At 41.9% G+C, this 17,055-nt stretch overlaps 1 protein-coding gene across 1 annotated transcript in view; it reads left to right on the top strand.

Annotated features, from left to right (window-relative positions):
* SUCLG2 (succinate-CoA ligase GDP-forming subunit beta) overlaps positions 1-2,850 on the top strand; it is a 134,388-nt gene extending 131,538 nt beyond the window's left edge. Inside the window, exon 11 of the mRNA XM_049826875.1 lies at positions 872-2,850. Coding sequence (XP_049682832.1) covers positions 872-987 — 116 coding nt within the window. The 3' untranslated portion in view covers positions 988-2,850. The remainder of the gene's footprint in view (positions 1-871) is intronic.
* Positions 2,851-17,055: the final 14,205 nt, after the last annotated feature.

Raw genomic sequence — 17,055 nt, 5'->3', positions numbered from 1 at the left:
ATCAGTAGGATATCCGATTCCAAGTCCTCCTACGGTGCAGAGCATATCAGTGATCAAAACTGTCACGTGGCTTTGCTGGAGAAAGTTCTGGAGACTTTATATTTTCTGTTTGTCTTTTGTCTTCCATCAAGAATGAGCTAGAGTATATGGGAAGGCAATGCACTTGTCTTTTATACACATGAAAAACATGTTTTCCTGAAATACCTTTTTTAATGTATGGGGTTTTTGTCTTTACTGTGCATGTAGTCTGTTGATTGAATTTGAGTTCTTTATGTACAAAATGGAGCACTTGCAGTGGCAGAGGAGGGAACGGTGTCATGCTGAATGCTTCAGAGATCTCTGTGTTTCCCCTTTTTAGCAGAAATGCAAAAAAGTGTATTCAAGAGCAGCTCAAAGCCAGTGGGATTTTCAGGATTACCCAAATCTTTGACTTTCAATAGCCCATTTTGCAGCTTTCAGTTAACACTGGTGAATTTTGGTTATTGCTGAGGCACTGACAGCTGATTAGCTGTAGCTGATTGTTGCTAATAAATGTGTTAAATCTTCTGAGTGTCTTAAAGGCCTGATACGTGGTCCATTATCCACTGTTCTTGCTGGATGTCCCTACTGACTCTGGTGGATGTTGGATTGACCCTCTAAGCTTCACAAAGCCCTTCCTGTGGATGCGGGTGCTATTATCAGATCGCATTGTCTGTCAAAATTGTCATTGAAATTAAGAGTTCCTTCTTCTCAGCTCAGGCGAAACCACTCATCGAATCTGTTGTTAAACTGATCTGTAGTGAAGCATTAACAACTTTTATAGAGATTTAATAGAAGATGCTCATTTATTCAGTAATATTAATTACTAATTATAGTCAGTGTTCTTTTTTAGGAACAAATGTACATGAAGCCCAGCGTATTCTGAATGAAAGTGGACTCCCCATCACATCTGCAAATGACCTTGAGGATGCAGCAAAGAAGGCAGTGGCTAGTGTGGCCAAAAAATAACAACGTGAAGATTATTCTTCTGGAAAGCGTGTGTTTCACAAGACATCCTTCCTGTTGCTATTTCAGAGAGGATTAGTGGAGTTTTTCTGAGCAGTCGTCAGTGTTGGTGGACTTAATTTGTGATACATGGCAAACTCAGGCCATAGGCTTGCAAGTTAGGCTTCAGAAATTTTGCAGCTACGTTCTTGAAACGTTTGTATGTCTTCATTTAATTTTGGTAATTTTGTTACTCAGAGTTGTAATAAGGAATATTTCACTTCATAAAGCTCTTTTTCTTCCTTCCTTCCAAAATTGTCACTGATGAACTTATGATAAGATACAAAAATTAATAATTGATTTCTATCAGCAGGATCGTTCTTTAATCAAACACATGTAGTTCACCCATTTCACAATATTTTCATTCATTTTTTTATATTGCAAAGAGTCAGCAAACTAATAATGGTTTATATTTTTTATGGACTTTTACAGTGATGTAAAAAAATTGTGCTTACAATATCTATTTTTATTCAAATGAATAATGTTTATTTTCTTTTTTAGAAATCACACATTTTGCCTTAAGATGATTTTCTTTTATAGATGCCAAAGTATACCTCACAACAGGAAAAGGGATTGAATCATTGGTAGAGAAAGGACCTTCCATTCTTATACTTTGCCTGTAAGGTGGCAAAATGAGACTCATTTTATTTTCTAGGTTTTGGAAATGAGGTGCAGTGTTTCTAGGTGTAACAGTGCCATACAGAGAGCTCTAGGAGGATGTGTCTGCCGGTAAGAAAACAGCTGCTAACTTTTTAAAATAACCTCTTTCATAAGGATGTTGCTGCTGTGAGGTTTTAAAATAAGATGAGAACCTGAAGTAGTTTTCTGTCAGGAGCATGGAATATTCTTCAATTGATTTAACTTCCAAAAACCATTTCTGATTTATTGGGAATAAAACACAAATGAATTTTTCCATTTTTAAACTATTTGATTTCTCAGGAATCAGTAAAAATATGTACGAGAAAAAAAAAAAAGTAAGTTTCAGTACTCAGATATTGACCGAGATTTATTTTGATTATATATTCTTTTGTAACAGTCAAAATTCAAGCTGTTAGTTACACAAATCATTCATTCAGGCAACAGAAGGCAATACCAAATGGCTTGTGTAACTAAAGAACTCGGTACAAATCTCACTCAGCCCAGGAATTACATGCTGAACATCATCAATAAATTTGAACAGTGAACAAATGAGTAGATATTATGATCTGGTCTTGTAAATGGGCAAAGAGGTAAAGATTTGTCTAATAAATTCTTAATTGTGATTTTTGAACAGCTCTAATCAATACCGTGTTCTCCTTAGAAAAACGTAAATAAATTTTTCTTGACATTTCCATTAAAACTGTTACATTCAAAATAAATTATCTGCACTAATCTCTGGCTCTTGACACAAATAGTATAGATAGGTTGCTATCATCAATTACTGTAGGTTTTTTCTTCTCCATTCCTTTCTCTACATATTGCTCAAGGAAAAAATGTATGACCATTAGAATAGCAATAAATATGCCACTAGGTATGTACTTATTGACTGAATGAAGAAGGGTATGGTTAGCAGTTCTCGTGAAGGTGCATAGAAGCACACTGCTTTGAAGGAAGAAATGTTTACCTCACCACAATAAATAAAAAAGTCACGCTCTATTTTATATATTTTAATACTGGAAATAGAAGCATTCTGTGGAAGAACTGTTTATGCAACATTGTCACACACTGTGTGTCTAACTTCCGGTCTCGAAACCATTCATTGTGTCTGTACATTATTATTATTATTCTGCAAAGATAAACGCTGCATACACCATTTAATCAAATAAATGTAAAAATGAACACATTTAATGACTCTGTCCTTTCTATAAAATAGAAGATTGTTTGTCTGTTGTATTCCATGCTCTTCCATTCAGCATTTTGTTACAGGTGGGTGAAATCAAATGCACAGGAATTCAGTTTCAATTGGGTAATATTGATACACTCTTATATACGTGCTTTTTATCTAAAACAGTAGATCTTTTTATCTCTCTATATATCTTTTCTTATGCGTAGGCTAATGACAGTACATACAAGTTTTATTCCTCTTAAGCCATATACAGAACAGTATAATTTGTAATTTTCAGGTATCATATGGACAATTTCCTAAGCTCTGGGTTTGTATTTTTGAACGTTTGGTGTTTCACTTGCGCCAAGGCACTGTCAGTAACCAGAGGCTCTCTTTCTGTGTTCAGCTTGCTTGGTGTGGTGTTGTGGACTGGTTTGTTTTTATTTGCATGGGTCATTTCTCTGCGTATGGAAACGGTGTTAGTTTTGGTCTCCCTTGGAAAGGCGTTTTAGTTACATTTCCCGTGATTTTTAGCTGCTATAAATTGCAAGTAAACGCAATGCCTAGAAGGGATGCTTTTGCCTTTGCTCAAGCATGCAGAGTTGCAACCTGGCAAGAGTGTGGTTTGCTGTCCTCAGCAGCTGTCTACCTGATTGCTGCTCCCCCATCTCAGCGGGGCTGGATGCAAGCTCCGCTCCAGCCAGCTTTTATAGCTTAAACCCAAAAGGCACATACGTGAGAGCTGCCCCTCCCGCAGAAAGCGAACAACAGTGTAAGCGGTGGGTAAGTTCCGGTTAATACCCTTTGTGAAAGTTTTAAGTGCGATTTAGTTAACCTTTAAATCTTGACATTTCAGCCTGTATTAATAAAGCTCGGTAGGACTGGGCACTTAGAAGGCAAAACAGGAGGAAACTTAATGCTGACATTGTGTTGCATCTTTAACAGGATACCTTTAAATTCTCACAGCAAAAGTGTAACAGCTGGGAGTTCTGGAGTAATGTCCTTAACGTGCATTTACTATCCCGTTTGTCAGGCCTGTTCTTCCCTACATCCGGAAAAGCAGCTGGTATCATGCAAAATTGCTGTGATTGGAACAGCATGTCAGTGCAAATCGGTCACCAAATGAGATCCCGAGCAGGGCCGTCCCTTTGCAGCAGAGTCTGCTTCCCCAGTCAAGAGCTGTGCTGTGCCGCTTGCCCTGCCCTCCAAGGTGAGTCTCGCCTGGTGACCTTGGGGATTTTCAGACCTGGGCACCTGCAATAACCTCTGCTTATTATAGGTCGGGTTGGCCCGGATGGTCCCCTTGTGCTGAGAGCTGAGCACAGTACTAGCTGAGTGTACTAAGAGTGCCCCGAAACACAGGTCTGAGCAGCCTTGCTGGGCTAGAAGAGCCGGGAAGTCTGTGTGCACAAGGCTAGGTGCTGGCAAAACCACATCCTACAGCAAAAGCTGTCAACTTAGTTACAGAAATCCAAAAACCTCCTAGGCTTAGTGGTTTATTATGTGACGTGTAAAATGCTAGTGCTAGATGCTGCTGTAAGCCTCTGAACTGATTGCGAGATTTCATGCCTTGTTTTTCTTTTTGCTTGTTTTTTTCTTTTTGTTGCCTTTCAGAAAATTGCAGTTTCTTTTGAAGTCAAGGTCAACTCTAGCAAGGGGCAGGTGGGGGAAAGCAGGTTATTGCATGGTTTGATTTATCATCTTAGATTCTTTCCCCTTCCTCTACTAAACTTCCTGGGGTTTTCCCCACTTTTCCACCCACATAGCTCACTCCCCATGCTTCCTCACTCCTTATGGTGTCGTCCTCAAAACTGGCAGAGTCCATGCCGCTGGGTTTTGCTAGGTTTGCGTGGTTGGGCCGGCTGGTCTGGAGCTGGAAGTGTTGTGTGAGCATCCAGCCACCTGCCTGGGAACTGGGTGAGCTCTGGTCAGCCCACCTGCCAGCACCAGCCTAACACCGTGCTACCAGCAGGCATTGGCGGCTGGGTGTAGCTGGTGTACCCCAGCCTAAAAGCCATCCTAGAGTCCTCTCAGTGCCTTTTCCCTACCTGTCCATTGCTGTCCTGGGAGGCTAAGACCTTGACCTCCTGTGTTCTCCACTCGCTTCTATACAACAGGAGTAAATGCAGGAGCAGAAATGGGCTGAGGAGCAGTTTGACTTGCCTGTTCAGGATTGCTGGGGTCTGAGATGGGGCTGTGTTTCAGAAAAGTTGTAGACAGGTATGTTCATAAGAGGAGTGAAAAGCAGAGGAAAGCTTGACACGCACGTAAAGGGCCACTTAAAAGAGAGAAGAAATATTCTTCAAGGAGAAATAGTCTTCCTCGAGTCCATTGTGGACAGGACAAGCAGTAAAGAGCTTTGACTGTGGTAAGGGACATTTAGGTCAGAATTGTAGCCATGAAGTAAGCCAAGGAACGGACTGTGAAATCATCAGTGGGTGTTTATTTTAGAGTTAGATGAGCATCTGTCAGGGATGGCTTAAAAAGAGTTGATTTTCGCCTCAGGGCAGAGGGATGGATGAGGTGACCTTCCAGCCTGATCTGATAGGATTTAATGCTTGTTGGTAAGGTTTCATTTTCTTATTTTCTTCTTAACTTGTAGGTACAGGGAGGAAAAAGGAGGACAGATCTGGTGGATTCTTGAAAGAAACTGTTTTTAATTTAGTCACCAAGAATGATCTGCAGCTGCCAGGGAAATGAAAAGCAGATTATGCAAACTCAAGACGTTCCCTAACAATGGGAGCAGTGTTATTGCCATGCATAAAAGGCTGAGCAGAGAATTAGGGGTATCTATCAACTTTAATATGTTTAATTTAAAAAGGAACAGGTTGCACCAACAATTTTTTTTTCTACTTAATGAGGCCCATTCATAAGTAGAATAACAGGATTTGCCTGTCACCCAGAGGAAATCATGGTATGTGTATTTGTACTTTGGTGCAAAACTTGTGTTGATCGCAGTGATTTAAAACTTTTTCCAGCCCAGCTGCAGTCAGTTTGATGTCAGGATCCTTTCATCCAGAGACAGATGCACCCTTGGTAGAATCCTGAACACGTCTGTGTCTTTGTTCAGCCCCACAAAGTACCAGCCAAAGATTAAAACTAAAGGTATACATGAATTATTGCATGTTACTCCTCAAAGATAACCGCTGTGAGATAAGATTTGACTTATCCAAGACCTGGTAGCCCCCTCCTGCAGACTGCAGAAGGATCTTTAGCGCATATGTGATTTTGGCCTTTTGCATTTCTCTATTCTGCGCATGTTTGTGGGTGCCGAGTGTTGTAGGAAGTCATAGAAGAACATTGCATAGCATATGATGGTCCCCATTTCTTGGGGCCATTTCTTTTCTGTAGGACTTAGAGCAGTGAAGAGGGAAAAGATTTTCTGTGTATCTTGGATCACAGTGCCAGGCTGGAGACAGGACTTGTCTCCGTTCTGGTGTGTGGATAGACGCAGGCTGCTTCCAATGAGCTACCCCTTCCACGTTCTGTTTACATAAGTACAAAGTGGCCTTGGTGGGCAGGCAGAGGGCAAAAAACTAGGGGGAGCCCGCAGGACTGGATGGGGATGGCCTCAAGGAAGGCTCTGCTCCACAGGTCTTCCGTATCTCACCCTGCTTGCAAGGAAGAAACTCCACACTGGAGTTATGATAGTTTCCCATATCTGCCCTCCTTTTGTCCTTGGAGTGGTCCCACATCATCAAGAAAGAGAAAGCAAGAGCAATGCCATGAGGACACTATTCCCTTCTCCCATTATCTTGGGTCAGGAGATGCCTCATTGTGGACCTCCTTGTGTTTGCGAAGATGGGGGAATAGCCTGGCTCTCAATTCCCAATTAAATCTAGGCTAATTTGTAATGAAATCTAACAGGGATAGCCAAGCCTGGAGAGAAGGAAGCAACTGACAGAAATAGGTTACTCCGTGAATTAAGTGCTGTTGGGATGTGCAGCATGATGGGATTTGGAAACTGGGTCCTTTGTATTTACCAGAGCAACTCTTCTGAACATGCACATGCATACAAGCAAACCATCGTCAAAGAGGTGACAGTGACAAAGTATTGGTAAGTGAATCTGGGAAAGGAGGGCTTGGAGAGATCAAGTGTAAGAGTTTTTGCATTTCTCTAGATACAGAGATGAGAAAATGAGAAATTTGATCTTTCTATTATAATCGACATAAAGAATTACAGGGCAGCAAAAGGCCACACAGCTAAACAAAGCTGTTCCCCTTAAGTTTATTTCAAATGTCTCTCTGCTTCGGCACTGTGTCCTTCAAGACTTTCTCTCTGTAATTGCATGTGGCAGCCTCTTTACAGCTAGATACCGATTGCTGCTCTCCAGCTGCTCCAAAACAGAAATAAAAAAAAAAACAACGGGCAAGCAAGGGCATTGCAGCAAGTACTTAGGAAAGACCTTCCTCCTTTGTTTCATAGATGGGTCAGTAGAGGGGTTTAGAAAATGCCATTTTGTTTGCAAGCACTGCTTTGTTTGGCTCCATGACGGAACACTGTCCAATACTCAGCAGCTCAGTCCCCATAACAACTCTCCTTCGATTAAAAGACTTTACCCTGCAAGGCAGCACAGTTCAGGAAATAAATGGTATTTGGTGCCCTGCCTTACCTGGGCTGCTTGCTTAGCAAAACTGACCTTTTGCCCCAGCTACACAGGACCAGAGGCTTCATTCAAAGGATATTGGCAGCAGCGTGGTGTTAATCTCCTACAGTTGTAATATCCTGGTCTGTAGGGAAGACAGGTTTGTGAAAACAGCCTGCAGCTTTTGGGGGGTTCGTGCTGTGTTTCAATAGAAGAGCAGCAGCGCTGCCATCGAACATCGGAGGGCTTATCCGCCCTCTGCCACCAAGCAATGGGTGAGATGGGGTTTGCATAGCAAACACAGATCAACGTGGCTCCTGCCCTTATGCACCTCTCTAGCATGTACAGACAAGCTCAAACTTTACCATGAAGGTTTAAATCCTTTCTTTATCATTAGAAGATATCAGGGCTAAAATCCTCTGCTCCTGCATAGGTTGTTAGGACATGCTTGACTTGCCTCTGAAATGGGTGCCAGGGAAGCCAGTTGGTGTTGGCAGCTCTGTGCAGGGAGCTCCTGGAGATGTTTGGGCAAGCCAAGTTGTGAACTCACCCTCTGTTTTTTGTTCACGCTGAGGTTGATGGGGTGCTTTTCTCACTGTCCCTTTTGGTTTTCCATTTTCTGAGGGAAATATGAGAAGGACTTCTTAGGAATTCTGACTGTAGCGTTCTAGGAGCATCCCTGGCTGATGTCAACAGAAATTGCTAGGGCTGGCCCAAAGAAACTAGTATTAATAGGAAGTCAGACAAATTCCCGATATTCTTCTTGGACCTTCTTAACCTGTCCACTCACTCAAGTTTAGCTTCATTGATTAGCGGTGCTCAGCCTAAACCCCGAGTTACTGAGGTACGGGAAAGCCCTTAGTGCCAGCAGCTTTTTCTACTATCTTCCCAAGTGCTTTTCCCATATTGTACAGCAGGAAGAATAACATTTCAGATGTGAAGATGTTAATCCACTTTGAGTTGTGTACTAAACAAGCACATGCAAAACAGAAGAAAAATGAAGCATCCATTATTTTTCATTTAATTTTCCATAACTATTCTCTTGTAGTCCTGGTGAAATGTTTGACATAACACACCTCTACAGCTTGTCCACTGAACATCTGGTAATCAGTCCTTAAATTCGCTTCAGAGAATACTCAGAGCAGAAAGTGAATGTTCTTAGACATGCAGAATGTCACTTGCAAAAGAATGAATCTTTATTCCATTATCACCATGATAGGTGCAGGATACTGCTGCTCTCATGCCGATGTCCAGAATGCCGAGTGCTTCCTCATCAGGACAAAACTTTTGAGGACAACAACAGACTAGTGTCAGTGTCAGTTCTCCATGTATACAGCTCAGCCTTAGAGCTTCAATGCTATTGATTTCCTTAACATTCATTATCCATCTATTGATTTTTCCACTATCCTCTGGATTATACCCATTGTAGAAATTGCTGCTCGCGAGCCTAAAGAATTCTTGCTGTCACGCTCCATCTGCTGAAGCCAGCCTGTTCTTGCATGACAGCTGCATTGGCTTTTCTAGTTGGGAAATTCCCATCTCCATCCTCATGAGGCTGCTCTTTGAAAATGGCTCGCTTTCAAAAGACACGGAGGGGTCTGCCAGAGCTATGCCTCCTTCTAATGATTGATTTCCAGGTTTCATCATTAAGCTTGAGCTTTTTCACATCACAGCTCGAGTTCTTTCCCAGTCATTTCCAGATCTTGCAAAGATCTGAAAATGCAGCAACAGCAGCAGAAGCAAAGCCCACGTTTGCAGCCTTGTACGGCAGGACTTTTATGTACATTCCCTTTTGTTCTGCTATCTGTTGCTGGTGTAACAGAACCACCCACACGCTGTGTTTGAGCCTCTTCTGAGATGGGTATTAAGAGCGGGTAATTCAGAAAGTGCCTGTGTCACTACCAGCCTTCAGGACCAGCTGTGTAGTATCTCTATAGACATCCCAGGCCCCCCCCATTCCTAACTCGATATATGTGGTTCACAAAGAAACATTAATTTGGCAACTCAAGTGTAGGTGCTGCTTCAATGGTTTTCAGTAACTCTCTTTCCACTCCTAGCATAGCAGTACCATGTCTGCTCTAACGCTAGGGTGAGGTGGCTCAGACCCACCGTGTCAGTAAATGCCTCCTATTTCAGTGAAGCTGAGCTGCCTCTAAACTGGAAATGTGCTCACCGGGTCTTTCAGCCTGACATTTTTACAGGGTGAGTGATGGAGACTGTGGAAAGATGCCTTTCAATATGTCCTCCAGTTGCATATCTCAAATTGAGTCACTGGGGAATACCTCTGCTGTAGAAAACCAATGTTAAAATTACTGTGTGTTATTGAATGGACATAACAGGCCTTTCAGCCCTGGAGGTTGGACAGCAGAGTTTACTCTGAACATGCCGTTAATACACCAAAGACATTTTGGGTAAATGTTAGCTAAGTCCTGACATATTTGTAGCACTCGATCAAGGGTAGCAACGGAGTTGTTAATGGGGCTGCTTGAAGGATTTCATGAGCCATGCAGTCAGGTATAACACAATTTGGTGTATTTGCTTATTGGAAATGTTTGTCTGAAAGCTTTTACCGCAAATCCTGATTCTTGGTAAAATGAAAATTTTGCAGTGTGAAAATTTGGCCAACATTTAGATTTGTTTACAACTGAACTGTCAGAACTGATTTTTGGAGCCAAAGGATCCCTGGAAGATTCCCGCTTTTCCTTGTAGTATACATAAATGCAATATTGTGATGAAAATTTTAATGGGTAGGATTTTTCCACCACAATTTCCCCCTTCAATTTTCAATCAATTCTCTGTCTTTCCCCAGAAAGGACAGAAGAAACCAGACCAGTAAAAACAAAACAACTTTCTGATAAAATTCTACTTATTAATTAGGCACAGTAAATATATCCATAACAATGTGATGTTTTATTTCTCAGGCCTAAGCTATGAGTGGGAGAGTGGAGTGACGGCCCTCGCAGCCGGAGCAAGCACCGGCGTTTCTGTTCCGCCGGCTGCGGGAGGACTCTTTGTGGTGGGAGCAGCTGCTACGGCCCCTTGGCTCCCATCCTTTCCCTGCCTCTCCAGACTGGCTGGATGCCAGCAATTAGAAACTAATTGAGAAGCTTTAAAAATACATCTCTTCCCCATTCCTTCTGCTCTGTTTAATCCCCTGACAATCCCCAGCAGAATTCTTCACAAGGGATTTTGCACCGCTTTACTGTTTGCTTAGTGTTTGGAGTTAAAGCAGGTGTCTCAACAGAGTGGGGCTGTTTGGGGACCTGGGAGGGACTCACTTTTCTTGCTGTCTTCTCTGCTGCTCCATCCTCCTGGGCACTCCCTGGTTTTGCAGAAGCTGGGATGTCACTTGCTTGCACAAGCATGTCCATGTGCCAGAGCTGGTGCACTTACTGAAACCAGTGTGGTGCCTGCAGTGATTTTGGTGGTGTGGAGATCAGGACACGGCTATGTGAGAGCAGGTAACACTGGCAGATATTTCTGTGCATTCCCTTCTATCAGTTTAAAAATAAAACCCGTCACTATTGATAGCCTGAGAATTTCCCAGAAGCAGAGAGAAAGCAGCTTCATCTCCTCCTCACTGGCTTCTGGCCATTTCTGGATGCGTGATAAATGTATTACTGCATTCTTTGCCTGGCAGCGAGCAGCACCGATCAGTGACCGAGGGCCCATTGTACCCAGCGTTATCCAAACAAGCAACACTGAAGTCAGGCAGCACCTCGGAAAGTCAGCGATCCTCTTCTGGTTTGTAAGTCTTCCCCTGACTTGTAAGCCATTCCCCATTAGGCCTCGGTGACAGATATTTATTTCCTGCATACAGCAGGGAGTGAAGATAGTTATCCACCTTCTTCCTATAGCTTCTCCCCCGGCTCTGCACCTCCTTCCTGCTCACATCGCCTCCTGACATCCTCCTGCTGTTTGTTTTCTAGTCACCAGGTAATCCAGAATACCAGTGGAGGGGCAGGAGGGTGTTAGACCTTTGGTTTCATCCTTAGACTATGCTGACTCCATGGAGCGTGGGTCAGACCCCATGTTATCACCGTCACAACTCTTGTTGGTTTAGCTAGGGTTTTGCCCAAAGAAGGACTTTGAGCACAAGCACTTTAAATGCTCAGTAAAAAGAAAATGAGAAGCTGCTTTGCCAATTAGACCAAGCTGCTCACTAGCCGGGGAAGATGTTTGGAGCATGTCTTGAATGCACAGAACAAGCATGGCCACCCTCATCCTTCCTCCTCCTGCCTGGGGTGGCTGCACAGAAGTGCCTGGGGTTGTGACAGAGCAGTTTTATGTCACTTTGATTTTTCCCCTATTTGTTCCAATTCCCCAGCTCATTTACCAGAGGAGGACCTGCTTCCGTGGGTTTAGTGCTCACCTCTGATAAAGCTCATCAAGAGATTTATGAAAGTAACATATTAAGATCATGGTCTGTCAAATGTCAATAAACAGAATAAAGAGTTCAGCACTGCAGTTATAGAGATCCAGCAATTAAAGTATTTGATGAAAGCATTTTATTGGAGTATATATTACCATTTGGTCCAATTATTCTGCCATTAAACATTAAGAATAATTGAACCAAATGGTGCCCAATAGAAGGAATACATCTGCTCTGATGAATTCCTGCCAAAAGGCACTGGGAATCTTAGTACAAGCATTTTGTCAACCAAGATAACAGTATTTTTCTCTCCAGCTGATAAAGCAGGGCTTTTGAATCTTATTTATGACGTATAAATTGGCTAATTTGTTACCAATATCAAACAGCCCATAAGAATCAGGCAGTGTAATAGCTAACAAAATACTGACAGCTTCATCACTTGCTGACTGCATAGAGTACAATATATGCTCAATTAATAGAGAGCGCAATTATCACAGAAACTGTGAGCAGGAACTAATTATACAGAAGCCAATCAAAAACAGCCCAAAGCAAGGCGGGATGTATTTCGAGAAACTGGAGAGCGATTTTTTTTTTTCTTTTTTCATTTCTTTTTTAATTTATTTTTTTTTCTTATCTCCATGTTTGCCTTGCCTCCATGAGAGGGAAGGCCATGTGGCACTAAGAGGAAGAACAAGTGAGTCAAGAGCCTGGCCATAATGCTATGAGTGAGCTCTAGCACAGGTTCCAATTTCCGTATGAAACAGAAAAATCACAGTGTTTTTCTGTTTAAACACATTGCAATTATGGTGTAACTAGGGATAACCAAAACACAGCTATAGCAATCCTTTCCCTAAGGTATAAGACACTTGCAGGCAGTGACAGATGGGAACACTTTTAAAGGAAATTAAAGGAGAAAATAACATCTTGATATGTGTTTTGAAAAAAGTGGTGCACTAAGGGAAAAATCTTTTAAACCCCTAGGAAGGGCAGCTGTTAATTTTGGGATAAATACAGCACTGGCTTGTTAAATTCCTGATGGTCTCTTAAATACTCAGTAGTTGCTAAAGTAAGAGGTCATTCTGCTTTTTTCACTCGAATTGAAGAAAAAAAAATCCCTATATGAGTAAAGTTGGGTCAAGTTGGTCAGTCTTGGAAAGAAGTCTGAAAATACAGAAACCTGGAGAAAGAAAAAAAAAGAAAAAAGAAAAATCCCACTAGAGGCAAAGCATATGAAGGGCCAAGAAATTTCCAGTGTTTCAGATACTGAGAATATTTGGAATTTTTCTGATTATCTTCAGTAAATAACACTCCTGACACTGGAATTGTTTACATTTCTATTAATGGGAGTTTTAATTAGAAATGCTAATAACTTTTACACACCACCATATTCAGAGGCCGCAAAAATAAATATACTACAAAGCAAAAAAAGCCCAACCCTAAAGCACCTCAAATCCATAATCTGACAGTCACAGGTCACCTCCTGCTCAGAAGAGTCCTATCTAGAATTAGGAAGTAAAGTGTTTTACTCACAGGTGACTGGTAAAGGCTTTTTTTTTTTTTTTTTTGAGAACAATAATCTTAATTTAAAGTACTGTTGTTGAAGATTTGTTTTTGCACTTGAAGACAAATGGCCAATTGGAATGGATGTTTTTCACTGAAAGTTAGGAAATAACATTTTATACTGAAACTAAAGGAATGTTGCGCTGGTTTTGATTGATTCACATGACAAAACCTGAGCTTTCCTGTGGCAGAGTCAACGTCTATTTTTTACCTGGATATTTTTTGGTTTTGGTAAGAAAACTTTGGATGCATGAATTGTACTCTACCTGTGATGTTACATTTTGGAAGCTACCCTGTGTACGTTATTGAAAAAGAAGCTTTTGGTTTCCAAGGGATGTCGGAGGAAGGGGGAGACAAATCTTTTCTTTCCTTTTTTTTTTTTTTTTTATTTATTTTTTTTTATTATTTTTATTTTAGGTCAGAGCTCTTCCCTAAGATTCTGGGCTTGCAGCAAAACCTTTTAGTCCACAGCCTATATTTTTGCATCCATGTATTCTCTGCTTTGTGAAAAACAAGGTTGTTTACCAGTGGAAATGATCAATGGCTCCTGCAGGCCTCAGTTCAGCAAAGACATCCCACCGCAGGAAACCACTTAAGCATGTGCTTTGCTATAAGCAAAGATGGAAGACAGAAGTTCTGTCCCTGACAAGCGATGGATGGACACTGATGGTTTTGTTAGTTCGTTTTGTCCTCTGAGGGATTTATTAGACTTTCACCTACTCCCAGCTGTATTGCAACTGAGACCTGCAGAGGAGTTTATTGCTTGCATCCCCTCAGAAGAGAGTGCTTTGTCCCCCCGTGTCCAGTTCTAAGTGCTGTCACACAGCACTGCTGCTTTAGGATTAAGCTGTGGGGCTATTTTTGCTAGAGAACTGATTCTGGTAAGCTACACCCATGGCTTAATACTTGGTGGCCTGACCTGGTGGGGAGTCCCCTTCACGATACAGGGTCCTCCATTGTGCAGCACATCCACAGGGCTGAGGGATTCTCCCAGTGAGCTGAAAAATCTGGTACAGGTCCTGAGGTGACTGGGATTTGGAAGATAAAATTAGTGCTTCCCTGTGGCTGAGAATTAGCTATTGTCAGCAGTTGAATGGCTTAGCCTGCACGCTTGCTCCAAAGAGAGAGGAGCGCCAGCTGGCGTGAAACCAGGACTCACAGGCTTGCCCCGCTGCAATGGCAATGAAGGAGCTCAGCGCCTTGCAGAACTGAGCTCTGCTGTATTAGTTAGCATCATCAGTAGCGGATACAAAGCCGTGTGGATGGGCAGTGTTGCTTAGTGAGAAAAGCGCTGAAATGCTGTGCAGGAGACCTGCCTTTTGCTCGTGACTCCCAGCCGGTCTCCTGGGGGACCAGGAGAAAGAAACTTTTTATTTCTTTGTACCCCAGTTTGCTATATGCCAAAGGACATTGGTTTATTTCATAAAACCTAGGGCTGAAGAGTGATATTCCTATTTACTGCTGTATGAAATTCACCATTGTTAACTTACTCAATGTCATTTGTCCATGATTTAAAAATATTCTGAGTGGTTGCATTTATTTTCTTCCAACCTTTGGAGTTGTGAAACCTTTTCAGTTTTTCTGACAGCTATTTAAATCCTGCTTTTTTTCAGTTTCTGGTATAAAGTTCCAACACAGAGAAATGCTGGCATGCTAGATTAAATAGTTATTTGATGGTCAATATCTTTGCGCTTGCGAGTTCTCCAAGAGCAACCAATAGCACTCCTCTAAACTCCAAAATTAGTTTTCCTCGCTCCATTTATGACTGATCACATTAATCTTCTTCTCTGGGTCTGATACTGATAATACAGCATACCTGTGCTCTTCATGAGAAGCAGATTATCAGAGCAGCAGGGAATGTCATGTGTACTAATGCTCCGAAGCATTTAGCCTCCTGCTATACCTCTGACAACAGAAATTGCACTTTGCATGGACTGTGAGGCTTGCAGAGTTGAGAGGCTTGGGAAACCATAGTTAAACCTTCAGCAAAATGAAAAAGAGTTTTTCGTAAACATTTCTCACTTTGCCTGGCTCCTGGACACAGCTGTCCAGGCTGTATTCAACATACAGAAATCCCCAGGGGTGGCTCAAGGCTCCTCTGCAGACAAAACCAAAGAAGAGGTGAGACCATAGCTGCACTGCTTGGGCATAAGAGGGGGAGAAGTGCACAGAGGAGAGCTGTGGTCAGGGAGGAGAAGGCAATTATTGCTGTGGGGGAACGCTATAACTGTTCTTTTATTCCCAGTGCAGCTCAGAGCATCGTCTCCACAGAGTTGTTCTCAGCTCAGAACTTGCGAAGCAGGAACTGGACTCTATGTCCTGATTTGAAAATAGTTTTTCACTGGCGTGTTTATTGGGTGCTTGTCCTGCCAGCTGGGAAAAGCCAGGCAGGGCATTTTCCTGCCCAAACCCCAGTTCATTTATCTACCTGCACGTGAGTGCTGCCATCGCAGTCAGTGAGCCTCACTATAAACAGGTGTTAATGCTTTACTGGGTCAGAGCTAATGTAAATCTGTAAGTGCTTTCAATCAAAAAGGGAATATAATAATTTAGTCCAGACGCTCATTAGCACTGCCGCCATTTGTCAAGAACATCTTGCAGTTCTCTCTGTTTTGTGATATGCTCCGTGCATGTTTGATATTCATGTTTCCACATACGGGTCATTTGTTCTGCGGACAAACCTCTCCCAAGTTTCAGGGCCTCAGCTATAGGCAGCTAATTCTTTGGGTTGCCTTCTCCTATTGGGACATGAAGATGTATGCTTGATCTATTCAAGTACTAATCAAGGCTTGAATGACTCCCAGTATCATTCCTGTTCATTTTGAGTTGGGAATATATCAACCTCAGAGCAAAACGGTGTTTCTCAGCAATGTGTCATAATGATTGGTTATACGAGTGTCACAATTCTGCAAGAAATACAGTAAGTTCAGTTCTATTGCCAGGAGTGCTGCCTCACGGGGAGGCATTTGTAACTAAAACTGTTGTTCATTTGCAGAATCTGTAAAAAGAAAGAAGCCTTGACTGGAAATATGCTGAAAAGCTGCCATAATAAATTTGACATAATATGCATGACATGGATGGATAGATCATTGTTTGCTAGGCCTGGCAAATAAAACTGGTGTTGTGGAGCCAGAATTACAGGGAGAGAGAAACATTGTTCTACAAGGCATGCTTCAGATAGGAACCAAATTTGAAACAGCTATATATTTTAGTTGTGCTTAAATTGGATAATAAAGAAGGCTTGCTCAGAAATCTTATTGTGCCTTGGAACACACATTGATTTTTTGTTCTTGTGAACTTCTAAGAAAGTTTCTTACTCATAAATAGAAGTACCTGCATACTTTGTATTCCTTCTTACTGTTATTAAAAGATATTTAAGAAGCAGGTATGAGAGACCAACGAAAGAAAGCAGAGAAATATATGTGTAGTGTTCTAGCAAGGAGAGTTTTAGGACTAGCATTTTAAATCTCACTTGGGAGATCTTGCTCCTGTTCTTGGTGCTTTTGTAGATTCCCTGTATGTCTTTGCCAAATTACTCATTCTCTTTGGCCTGTGTTTTCAAACATGATTTCCAGGTCTGGTGTCTGGATTTCCAGATGGTTAGCTGCTGTAGGACCTATATGAAGTATATAAACTATGCAACAGTTCCACTTTGGAATTTTGTACCCTACCATTTATGTGTCTGGATTATGTCTTATTATGTGCACATA

This window comes from Accipiter gentilis, chromosome 23, assembly GCF_929443795.1.
Source record: "Accipiter gentilis chromosome 23, bAccGen1.1, whole genome shotgun sequence".
In the NCBI taxonomy this organism is placed as follows: domain Eukaryota; kingdom Metazoa; phylum Chordata; class Aves; order Accipitriformes; family Accipitridae; genus Astur; species Astur gentilis.
The sequence above is the reverse complement of the archived record's forward strand: the minus strand, read 5'-3'. Positions and strand labels throughout refer to the sequence as shown.